We start from the raw sequence: 13,126 nt of genomic DNA, 5'->3' as shown, positions 1-13,126 counted from the left end.
TGGTCTCATTGTGTGCAATGAAATTTGAAATTGCCATCTCCCACCTAAATTCACTCACTTTCTGTAATAAAGTGACAGTTCAGCTGGAGCAATGAAATGGCTATGCGTGATACTGTTTGACTTTTAGAGATATTCGACAAGATACTGTATCAAATCCTGTTATGTAATTGGAGCAAATCTGAACATGAAGCTGGTGATTGATAAGGTGGATGATAGACAGTCATTAAAGAGTAGTATGTGGCAGAGTAGAATCCAAGAGAAGCAGATAACTAGTGGTGTAGTTCAGATTTCTGTACTTGACTATCGCTATTTAATTTGTATATTAATAATATAGGGAATTATTTGAAGTGGAATATCCAGTTGTTTGCAGATGTAAAACTGTGGAGGACAATAGTTATACAAGTGATATAGAAAATCCTGCAGTGATACTGAAAAGTGATATAGAGTAACAGTATGCACAGAAGATAATAGTTACAAGCTGAATGTGACAATATAAAGTTATTCACTTAATGAGTGGAATGATATCACCAGAGTCTGTTGTGTGTGTTTTGTCAGTTATCATTCAAAGAGAGGTTTCATAGATGTTATATGGGCTTCCCACAATGAGACTTTAGTACTCCATGGAGTCTGAAGTACTGTGCACTAATAACAACATACTATGGGAAAAAAATGGGATTTACAAAAGTTAATGAATCTTGATCTTTTCTCTAGCACATTATTTGCATCATAGATTTGCCCTAGTAGTTTGTTTTTTAATATTAAAAGTATTTTGAAAGTTTATTTTTCACTTGGTTAGACTATAATAAATTTAGTTTAATCCTTGATCCAAGTGTGAGCAAACAAAGTTTGCACCTGAAAGTATCTTCAGGACTGGGGTAAGGCAGTACAACACCGGGCAACTCGTTGCAAAGGTGGAGCAATCTAACATCACTCCTATCTTAGTATCTAACATAATGCAAAACACATCTCCTTGTGGATATGTATAATGTTATGCATTAAGGGAAGTGCCACTACCTAGACTAGTTTCGACCTTTATTGAGGTCTCTTCAGTGGGAGCTAGGCTCAGAAGTGGAGATTCCAGGCAGAAGCAATGGCGAAGTCATCTTTACCTATAGGAGTTGCCAAAAGGTGTGCCACCTTTTTATTAAATTACTCTGGATTTGGAGAAAGATGTTGAAAGTTTATTTTTCACTTGGATAGACTATAATAAATTTAGTTTAATCCTTTATCCCTTCCCTTAATGCATAACATTATACATATCCACAAGGAGATGTGTTTTGCATTATGGGAGATATTGAGATAGGAGTGATGTTAACTTGGTCCACCTTTGTTACGAGTTTCCCGGTGTTGTACTACCTTACCCCAGTCCTGAAGATATTTTCCGGCACAAACTTTGTTTGCTCACACTTGGATAAAGGATTAAGCTAAATTTATTATAAAAGTATTTTGTCTTTTATTAATCCCTTATTGATTTTTCTCTCATTGAGAGTTTTTGTTATAAATTGTACAGCTAATACTCACGTCCATGCTGATCACATCACTGGGACGGGTGAACTAAAAAAAGCATGTGTAGATTGTTACAGTGTAATATCCAGAGCTTCTGGGGCAAATGCTGATAAATATTTAGAACCTGGCGAATTATTTAAGATTGGAGATATAGAACTGGAAGTGCGCTCCACTCCTGGACACACCAATGGTAAGTTAATAAATTAGTTAAACTTGTATTTTCCCATTAACGTTATTAAATCTCTAAAAAGTCATATGTTCATAATAATTTAATAGCAATAATGAAACATGCTTCTACAAGGGTGGTCTGAAAAGTTCTCAGCCTAACAATGAAAAAATGAATTTATAATTTCAAAATTATTTTTATTTTTCAACATAATCTCCTTTAAGACTAATACATTTATCCAACGATGTTCCAGCACTATTATCCTGTCCCTATAGTGGTTCTCAGTAAGATCTGCAAAATTCCCCTCTGCAGCTGCAATCACCTCTTCATTCGAAGAAAAACACTGACCAGTGAGGAAGAGTTTTAGTTTTGGGAAGAGATAGAAGTCAGAGGGAGCCAAATCTGGGGAATAGGGTGGATGTTCCAACAAATCATAGTGTGGATCCCTTAATTTTCCCATTGCCAAAACACCTTTGTGTTGGCAGTTGCATTGTCCTGATGAAATATGATTTTTTTGTTCTGCAAACTGGATCTTTTCTTACAAATTTTTTCGTCTAGTCTGGTTAAAAGATTGGAATAATATTCCTCGGTTATTGTTTTACTTTTCAAGATAATTAATAAACAAAATGCCTTTAGCATCCAAAAATTGACACAAAACAATCAGCTTCTGTCCGCTGTTTGGCTTGTGGTGTGTAATGGTGAATTCAAGTCTCATACATAGTAATAAATTGACTCACAAAATCAGTTTTATTCTTGTTAAAACGCTCTAAGCACTGTTTAGAGATTTTCATGTGAGTGCGGTTTTGATCTGCTGTGAATAAGTGCGGCACCCATCTTGCACAAAACTTTTTCATTTGCAATTCTTCATGCAAAATATATCCCACACGTTCTTTTGAAATGCCTATAGTCTCAGCAATTTCATTCAATTTGGCTCGCCAGTCATCCAGTACCATATCATCCACTTGATCAATAATTTCTAGTATTGTTACACTTTTGGATGTTCTTCACGTTGGATCATCTTCAAGGCTGGTACAGACATGTTTAAACTCAGCAGCCCATTTCTTAATTGTCGAAAATGAAGGAGAAGTCCACTGACTAAGAGAAGTGCCCATAAACTCTTATTAACTTCAAATGAATTTCTTTTGGTGTTAAACCTTCTTTTACAAAGAATTTTATAATCGCACGATACTCAATTTTATCCATTTCAAGGGATATAGACAACACTTTTGCTTCAGACAGCTGTATAAAACAAATTACTTGATAGAATGAATTGCAATTTCACATGGATGCTTATGACATATGTACCAATTTAGAAAAAAAAATCTTGCCAGTAGTGTTGCCATCTATAGTCGAGGCTGAGAACTTTTCAGATCACCCTCGTATTTGTAACTAATATTGAAGCAATATAGTGTATTTAATTTTTCACAGATTTGTAATATCCCTGTGTAACATCATTATGTAATTTTTATTAATAAAATATTTATTTTATTATTTTTACGGCTATTTTGGCTGCTTTTTTTAGGAGTGCCCCTTTTTTGATGTCATTGACTTTTTACTCAAGAATTCTTAGGGCGTTGCAGATGTATTTTTAGAGACAAATATATATAGCATAATAGAAGAAAATTAGCACATACCTTTTCTTGGATGCTGTTGCCTGTCTTTTTTCTGCGATGTGCATACTTGTGCTGTTATGGTGTTGAAAGGGGAGTGGGGGGGGGATTGGCAATGGGGAAAATTAATTTGAAAAAACCTGGGTTTTTTTTATATATAATATATACATATGTTATATTTAAGGTTGGGCGGAGCGCTTTTTTTGTAGGGTGCGAAAAGATGAAAAAGGGTGCTGAAATTAGAAACTGTTTTTTATAAGAAGGGGAAGAGTTTATGGGAAAAGGGGGCTAGGGATAGGGTTGATGGGGTGTGAGCCGTTTTGACAACGTAGGTTGTCCATTGAACTCATGGAGGAAGTCGGAGGAGATGAGTTCAGACGATGACCCATGTCGAAACGACTCGCACCCTGTCAACCCTATCCCTGGCCCCCCTTTTCCCATAAACCGTTCCCATTCCTATGACCCCCCCCCCCCCGTTTCTTCTGTTCCTGTTTTCTTGTGTGGTCAAGCAGAGTACTGACCGATCGACACCGCCGGAAGTAATCACCTTCCCGGTTGCTAGCTGAAGGAGTCAGGCCTGCTATGCGTGAGCTGATGGCAGACACCAACTAGGGCCATTGGTAAAAGTTTACCTATGCGAGACAGCAGAAAAGTTCAAAAAGGATGGCTGAGAATGACTATATCGATACGGTAGACGAGTGTTTGTGTGGCAAAGTGCAAGGAATGGCAATTTACATCGATCAGCGTAACCTCCACGTGGACGCGACTCAATAAAGCAGAGAGACATCTGACTACAAAGGACGGATGAAAAATGCACGATATCCTCTCAGGACACTGGCAATGTACAGTCAATTCCTTATTCTTGTAACAATTAGTATTGGAGCAAAGAGAGAGAGAAGAACAGATTTCTAATTGAGAAGAAAGAGAACTTTTAAGTGACTTTTGTGCTCAGTAACATGTTAATCATATTGGACTAGTAGTCTGAAAGCCTGAGAGTATGCAACACTTAGTTGAATGTGAATTGATCTTTGTTAGCAAGTTTTACTTAGAATTTTGAACTAGTGTTTTATGATGAATGTGTACTTATTTAACCTAGAGATGTAAATAGAGTATTTGATAATTAGAATGTTCCCTTGCTTAGCTAGTGAACTAGAATTTTGATATGACATACCTTTGATGAAAGTTTATTGTATGTAATTTGATAATTAATAAACATGTTTTTTCTATATAAGTCTGAGTTTGTCTGAGCATGAGACTGATTTTACCACTCGCTAAAGTTCGAACCTGTGAATAAGGGGAAATTAAAGAAAGTATGGAAAGTTTTAGGCCATGACTGCAATGTTGAAGTTTCTATAGGCACTTAATACTTTAACAAGATTAGATAATACTTGAACTCTGGGAAGATTTCTTTGTACCAGAATTCTTCTATACTAGGACTCTGGCTGGCGCAGCTATATCAAACAAATTTTGTCAGAGTTCTGAAAGGAGAAGCGGCCCCAGAGAGATAGGTTAGAGATTTCAGGCTTAGTAGGTACAACAGGGATTTAGGATAGAGAAATAACAGAAAAGTGACACCACTACCAAAATGGCACAGACAACAATATATAACAATAGTTTTTAAGAGGAGTAACATGGGAGTTTTCCCAGAAAAAAATACCTATGTTTATTTTATATTAGTTTCAGCTGGATAGCAAAGTGATTCATTGAATTTAAAATTAGCAATTATTAGGGTTCGAAAAATTTTGTGCTCGCTCACTAGTCTTACTTATCAGATGTTAAATAATAATAGTTTTACTTAAGATGTTTACTTAAATGTGACTATAATATATCAAGCGACCACGGTCGCCTGATATATTATAGTCACATTTATTCCTGGATCTGGTCAATTTATAAGCTTTTGTTAATGTAGTGGCTAATTTTGACCTTGTATTGCAGAAAATATGTTCACTAATGTATTACTGTATTTATCAATCTCTGAAGGAAAAAATCATATATTTTATAAATGATACTAGACCATTTATTATTATTATTTATTTATTAATAAATGGTCTTGTATAATAAATAAAACATAAATGGCTTGTTCTAAATAAAACGTAGTGAAAAAAAAAAACCTGCTAACACCTTTGATTCCCTTACAAGGGAGTGAGCAAGTCTGTTTTAGCCCTATCTAACTTTTTGGAGACTGAGGGAGTAGTTCAGTTTCCACCAGAGGCCAATTAGAAATAGCTTGCTCGAGATTATCACTAACAATATCAAGTGTTTGGTGAAGAGAGATGGCTGACAAGTACCACCATTTCACAGTCCCTAATCCTAACAGTATATATTTATTGTTTGAGATAGTGTGGGTTCTATGGTCGATTTTCTTGAGTTTACGGGATGAAAAACTTGAGTTTCTGGGAGAAAAAAGCCCACATGCCCATGATAGAGATCGACTAACTTTGGAACCGGTTAAAGAAAGGCTTAGAAAATGTTTCTCTAGTCATCTACTAGATTTCAACCTAAGTCTTGCTTTGAGCAATCAAGCGCTATGGAGTGCAAATGCCACTTCCACTAAGCTACACAGGCTCTCATAATGGGAGGAGGGGGGATAAATGGTACCATTTTACACGTTTTCTCTCCTGATGCTAATAATATGTCTTCATTTACTACAGTTAAAAAAGAAAAGAAAAAAAGCAAACAATTTCTCCTCTCCATTATATCAAATGTTGGGGTGAGGGACAATAAAATAAAACCCTTGCGTTCACACATATAATTATCCTTTCTTTTAGTGTTACACGGTGATCAGCATTCATTTTAGAAATGGACTTTACAACCGTGCTATAAATGGTTGTAAAGTCCATAATTTCTAAAATGAACACATATAATTACATTTATTTCTTAATTCTGACTACTCCAAAGTGCTGTTGGATGGACTGGGCCAGTGATGTCATACAACATGACAGCAACTCAGAAAACAAAAAACATTTAGGTTACAGTCAAAATAAAGAAATATTTTGGGAAAATGAATACTTGTTTTTCAAGTTTTAATATCCATTATTACTGGTCAAATTCTACATGTTCCTTCTTGCCATTTTTGATACACTGCTGAATGAATGCCTCCCCCATGATCTTCCAATTTTTCCCAGTCTTCTGCTTCCACTATCCATCTCTTTCCAGCCAGTTTTTCTATTTCGTCTGCATGTTCCATCATTAGGTAAGAAATAAACTAATTACCTGCTTTGTATTTATTTTATGTTGCCATATTGTGATTAACTGGTTACCTCATGGTGTGACTGAGTTCTCTATAAGATAAAATGAAGTGTGCATATCCTAATTTTCTCATTGACTAGATTTCCATTGCAACAAAATCAGTGATAATTGATATAAAGCATTGAAATAGAATCACAATTATATAAATAAAAATGATGATTTAATAAATTTCTTTTCTGATTTTTTTAAACTCCTTATTCCTTATGAAGAATAAAAGGCATTAGCAGGTGGGGGGGAGAATTCTCTGTACTTTAAAACATCCTTTTCTATATAATATCTCAGTTAACTAAGTAGACATGTTCCAAAACTATAGTTCGTTGTGAGAAACTTTGTTATTGGAGGTAGAAATACAACAGCAGAAATATGGATATGTTCCTACACTTAAATAGGTACATAATGTTCAAAATAAATTTATTGAAAATGAAAATCATCATTATCAAATTCCTTACATATACATCGAAGAATCGATGCTATTTGTTCTGAGGTTTCTTTTAAGGTAGGGTTTCTCAAACTGTGTTCCACGGAACACTAGTGTTCCGCAGAAGATGAATAGGTGTTCTGCGAGAAGTTCTGAAATTTGTCATTTTAGTTTTCTAAGCATTTTTCATGAATAAATATTTTATAGTAGAAATATTCTGAGGAGAATAATGTTCGTGAATATGTCGAAAAGCTCAGATCCAGAACGCCTAATAACATCAGTGTATCGTTAATTTTCGCACATTGAAACCTTTCAACATTTGGGAAAGAGAATACCGCTGTGTATGACCGGTCATAAAAATTGCCCGCAAGCGGATTATAACAATGCGTGACATATTCTCTGTTCTCAAAACTGAAGGAAATGACATCTGTGTAGCAAATGTCAGTGACCAAGCGGCATATTTTTAAATATAGAAATATTCATGAATTATCGTTAATTTTCACACATTGAAATCTTTCAACAATCGGGAAAGAGAATAGTGGCGTTTACGACTGATCATAAAAGTTGCCTGCAAGCCAATTACAACAATGGGCAGTGTGTTCTCAAAGCTGAACAAAATAACATCTGTGTTGCAAATGTCAAGGACCAATCAGCAAGGAAGTATAAAGAAAATTTTTCCAGTGAAATTGAAGATCAAGGTAGCACCTGTATCAGTTCTCAAATCTATTAATACTGAATACTTTCTTCGCAAGTTCATATTGCAGTGTGTTGGTGCTTGTTCTGAAACTGGAGTGCCGTGATTTTTTTAAAAGTAATAAGAATACAGATTTAAATTCTAATATGAATAAGAGACAAGACACTTTGTTTAATTTTGGTATTATGAAATCTATTATTAAAGGTGTTTGTGACGGAACAAATAGTGAGTCATCCACCTCAAGCCTACACAGATCTCCACGATGTATAAAAGGAGGGGAAAAACTACCAGCACACAGGAGAAAGTGTCTGCATTCACTTGTAAATATTTATAATATAAATTTTTGATGATCAGAATAGGATATGTCAATGAAAAGCAGCACAAATTAATAATTGATGTTTAATTAATGAATAATTAATAATAAAAATCAGCTAAATTATCAATTAATTATTAATTAATACATTAGAAAATAACTAAGGAGTTCCGTGAAAATTTCAGGATTTGTGAGGTGTTCCGTTGTAGAAAAAGTTTGAGAAACCCTGCTTTAAGGTATGGTATTGAAGTTCTTTTTCGTATTCATTGTAGTCTGGTAGATGGATAATAATTAACAATAAGTTTTTGATTGGTAGTTTAATTGTATCCATTATGCATGAGATTGCTTTCAGTTTTATTCATCCAACGAAAGGGAATCAAAAGAGCAGATTTTATGAGCTCTCTCTACAAGACTCTTGATAATACTTATTTTCGGTGATGAAGGATGATGTGAGGATGAGTGAATATATCTTCCAGTAAAGGTTGATTTCTGATAAACTGAAAATTCAACATGACTTGTAGTAATTTCAAAAATTAAGGTATCAAAAAACAAAAAGAAAAAAAAAGGTAGATAGTTATTGGATTCACATTCAACACTCACATTAAGAGGTTTCAGATAATAATAATAATAGTGATAATGGTAATAATGGTAATGATAATAGGGGTGCTTAAGGGTCAAAGCTGTATAACTGAGAGGAGACCTCCACATAGCCTTTAAAGGAATGCGGAGAACCGACCAGGGCTTCTGACGTAATATCCAATCCTCACTTTCTCGTGGTGCACTCTGTTGGGTATCTACCTGGATACTGAACGAATGAGGATGGGCTGGCAATTTGGGATTTAGCCAACCAAATTGTATTCTTATTGGCTTAAACCAATATACAAAATGATGGTACAACATGACAAAATTTCATGCTGGCTGGGGCGTCACCCGGTTAAACAGGCCCCCGTTGTTTTCGCCAGGGAACCAGGGTGAACAGTGAAAAGTCAGCTACCGTAACAAATCTGAAAGCACACCCCAACTCGACATCACCAGAGTTAAAGATCGGTACTGGCTGAGGAATTGGATAAGTACCAGATCGACATAATAGGGATGACTGAAACAAAAAAGGCAAAAACTGGTGTGATCTTTCTAAGCAATAAATACAAAATGTTAAATTCAGGAAATGACAATTAACGAAAAGAAGGAGTAGCCATAGTATTCAACACAAAATACGAGGCTAATATTCTTGAATGGCAGGCAGGGTCAAGTAGAGTGATGTAGGCTAATATCAGAATGGGGAACTGGACAATGAGACTTATTTGTGCCTATGGTCCCACAGAAGATTCTACTAAGAATCTTCTGTGGGAGGAATTTTTTGATGCTTTAGAAAAAGCAACTGACACAATGAAAAAGGAAAAGTTGGTCCTTGTTGGGGATCTAAATAGCTCAGTAGGAAATGATTGTCAGACATACAAAAATATTTTGGAAAAATTTGGAGAAAAGAGCAATGCTAATAATAATGGCAAATACCTGTTGGATTTCTGCTCAGGACATGGACTGGTTATTACTAACACCATGTTCCAACATAAAAATGTGCACAAATTCACATGGAGAGAAGAGACAAAGAATAGGAAAAGCCTCGTTGACTATGTGATTGTTGATTTGGATGTTTTCTCACTGGTGTAGGACACCAGAGTGTACAGAGGATTTGAAATTGGAAGTGTTCACTATTTAGTCTTGAGTAGGATAAAATTGAATTTCATATTGAAATGAATAACATGTAAGAAAGTTTTAAAGTGAATAAAAGTTGAGCAGCTCTCAGATGTGAACTGTAGACTAAAATACACAAAGATTATTGAAGAAAATATGAAAGAGTTTGAGAACAGGAACCAAACCTTGGAGATTCAGTGGCAAGCATTGAAGAAAACCATGATTGATTCTGCCAGAGAGTCATGTGGTGAGGTGGTCTGCAAGGATAGAAAAATTAGAACTCCATGGTGGACACAGGAAGTTAAAGAGGCAGTGAAGGAAAAGAAGAAAGCATATCAAAAGTCCCTGGCAAATAAGTCGGCTTGTGCTCTTAGAGAATACAGAGACAAATGCAAGAAAGCTAAACACTGTGGAAAACTAGCTAAACAAAAGTCATGGGAGGACTTTGGCAAGAACATAGAAAATAAATATCAAGAAGATGGTAAGATATTCTGGAAGTTGTTGAAGAAACTTAGAAATGGAGGAAAGAGTGCTGTAAAAGGAGTTAGAGATGATAAAGGTGACATGAAAACTGTAGAAAAAGATATCCTTGAAGTATGGAGTAATTACTTTGAAAAATTGCTAAATGAAACAAGCAGTGATAGCACAGTGGTAACAAAACACTCATCAACAGAGTCATACAGTTAGGAATACATATCCATACTTGAAGTAGAAAAAGCTATCAAAGGTTTGAAATGTGGAAAGGCAGCAGGAGTAGATGATATTTGAACAGAAATGCTTGACTGCACTACATAGTTCAGAAGGCCTGGAAAAAGGGACGAATTGCCGATGATTGGAGTAGAGCTCTCATAGTACCCATATATAAAAAGGGAAATAAATCTGAATAAGAGAATTACAGATGTATTTCCCTGCTGAGTGTTCCTGGTAAGATTTATGCAAGTATACTTGAGAAACAGTTGAGAAGAATTGTGGAAGAAAAGCTCGGTTGAGAACAAGCTGGATTCAGGCCAAATAGAGGCTGTCAGGATTACTTTACGACAAATAGTGGAGAAATCATGGGAATATAACAAAGATCTGTATTTAAATTTTGTAGATCTGGAAAAGGTGCCAAGAGAGAAGCTGTTCAATAAGCTACAGTTATATGGTGTCAGTGGGGAATTATATCAAGCAATACTTAGTCTTGATTTGAGTTGTAAGTCAGCAGTTAGAATTGAAGGAAGTACAGGAAGATATTTTTATGTTAAATCTGGTGTGAGACAAGGATGTACATTATCCCCTCTGTTATTCATTATCTATATGGATCACATTATGAAAGAAAGTGGTATTAAACATGATATCAAAATTGGAGATGTTAATATGAGCTCTTTGCTTTATGCGGACGATGTTATACTTTTAAATAAATCTGCTACAAGTCTGCAAGATTCCCTGACTAAATTGAATAACTGTTGTAATAGATATGGTATGAAGGTCAACAATAACAAGACAAAGAATGAAAATAAGCAGAATCTCCGAAAATGTGAACAGTGTTGTGAATGGAGAATCTGTGGAACAGGTAAAACATTTCAGCTATTTAGGCATGTTTTTTAGTGAAGATGGTAAATTAAATATGGAAATAGACAACAGAATCAACAAAGCTGGTATGGTAGGAAATCAATTGAATAAATTCATATGGAATAAGAGAGAAATTAGTCGGAACACCAAATTAGCTGTATACAAGACAGTGTTCAAACCAGTTTTAACTTATGGATCTGAGAGCTGGGTCAGAATTAAAACACTTGACCAAAGACTAGAGACAGCAGATATGAGAGTCCTGAGAAAGATTAGAGGCATGAACAGATGGCATCAATGGCAATATCATATTAAAAACGAGGATATTAGGAAAGAACTTGTCATTGTCAGCATCCAGGAATGCATTAGCTGAGCTAATCTCAGGTGGTATGGTCACTTAAATAGAATGGGAGAGGAAAGATTAGCAAAACAAGTGTTCTCTGCTGGGTTGGCAGGAAAACGACCCAGAGGAAGAGCAAGATATAGGTGGATTGATAAGGTACAAAGTGCCTTAGATGATAGAAATATAAGATCTGATAATGTTGGAGTCTTGACAAGTAATAGACTGATTTGGAGGAAAATTGTAGATAGGAAGTTAGTAATGATGTAAATTTTTCATGTAGTACTATCATATCCTTTACACCCCTTGAGGGTACATGACAGGAATTCGATGATGATGAGAAAGAAAACATCACCAAAAAATCACGATGTGAGCGAAGACTAACGAGCAGACTTATTTAGTTATAAGTTCACAGACATTATCACACAACTAAAAAAATCACCTCCCATTGATCAACAACATAAAATTACCAACACAAAGACAACAGCAGACCATGTATTTTCTACTTGTAACCAAACTGGAACTGAAGGATGCTTTCTCTCTCAGCTAAAACTAAAGACTACTTCAGGACTGAACAAATAAGACTTTGAGACCTTTTAACACATTTTGAGCAAATAAATTCTGTACTTCTGAGACTTTTGAACATGATATTTGATGCTTGTATTATTCCACAACAGCTAAAACTTGCAATAATTACACCGATATTTATAAACAGGGCAAAAGAAATGACACAGAACTACAGACCAAAGTCAAGGATGCTATTAACATGGCAATCCACACAGACATCAACACCATTCTCTCCAAAGCATAAGACTTAAACGAAATAACTTACTTCTACCAAAATTCAATTATAATTGACACCAAAATGCAGATGTTAATTATACAGAACCCAAGTATGATGTGCCCTGCACCACTTGTACTACACTGTCAATACTAATGCATTAACAACAGCAACAATAGCAGCTGCTACTGCCTTGAAATCATATTATAATATACACATAATCATACACATAATATACGTTTATTTAGACTGCTAAACTCTGCATTACTGCAGCAAAACTGTTTCTAAGTGATTCTATCTAACTAAAATAACTCATATATCACGATATTTGCAAATCAATACTTAGGTATACTGTAATCAGTGCTTTTGTTGTAAAAAAAAAAGGGGGGGGCAGTACTCTTTCTTTTCTAGCAAAAAAAATCTAAATTGAAAAGGATATAAAATGAAATCCAAAAGGTTATTTACTGATATTGTTACTAGTTGATAATGATTTAGAATCATCATCATCATCAGTTGCATCAGTCTTGGGACTGGTAGCTCAGCAGCAATTTCCTCCATTCCGCTCTATCATTGGCTTTCTTCTTAACCTCCTGGTAACTCCTCAAATCTGTGCTGTCTTTGACTTGGTCAAGAAAGCTTTTCCTTGGTCTGCCTCTTCTTCTTTTTCCCTCTATTTTGCCTTCAGTCATTCTTTTCACAAGTTCATCATGTCGAAGTATATGTCCAAACCACCTATCCCTTCTAATTTTGATCGATTTAATCAGAGTTCTTGTTTCGTTTATCTCTCTCTCAGGACTTGTTCATTTGTT

General features: G+C 35.2%; 1 protein-coding gene across 4 annotated transcripts in view; it reads left to right on the top strand.

Annotated features, from left to right (window-relative positions):
• Positions 1–13,126, top strand: part of LOC150098270 (uncharacterized) — a 120,403-nt gene that overhangs the window by 42,493 nt on the left and 64,784 nt on the right. For 3 of the 4 annotated variants that reach the window (XM_090406239.1, XM_090406241.1, XM_090406240.1), the window contains exon 4: positions 1,511–1,696. The exons of the other annotated variant lie outside the window; for it this stretch is intronic. In XM_090406239.1, the coding sequence (XP_090262365.1) occupies positions 1,511–1,696 (186 nt within the window). The remainder of the gene's footprint in view (positions 1–1,510; positions 1,697–13,126) is intronic. 4 annotated transcript variants of the gene reach the window in all.

This window comes from Typopeltis vanoorti, chromosome 16, assembly GCF_054136105.1.
Source record: "Typopeltis vanoorti isolate ZY-2024b chromosome 16, IOZ_Tvanoo_1.0, whole genome shotgun sequence".
Classification (NCBI taxonomy): domain Eukaryota; kingdom Metazoa; phylum Arthropoda; class Arachnida; order Uropygi; family Thelyphonidae; genus Typopeltis; species Typopeltis vanoorti.
The sequence above is the reverse complement of the archived record's forward strand: the minus strand, read 5'-3'. Positions and strand labels throughout refer to the sequence as shown.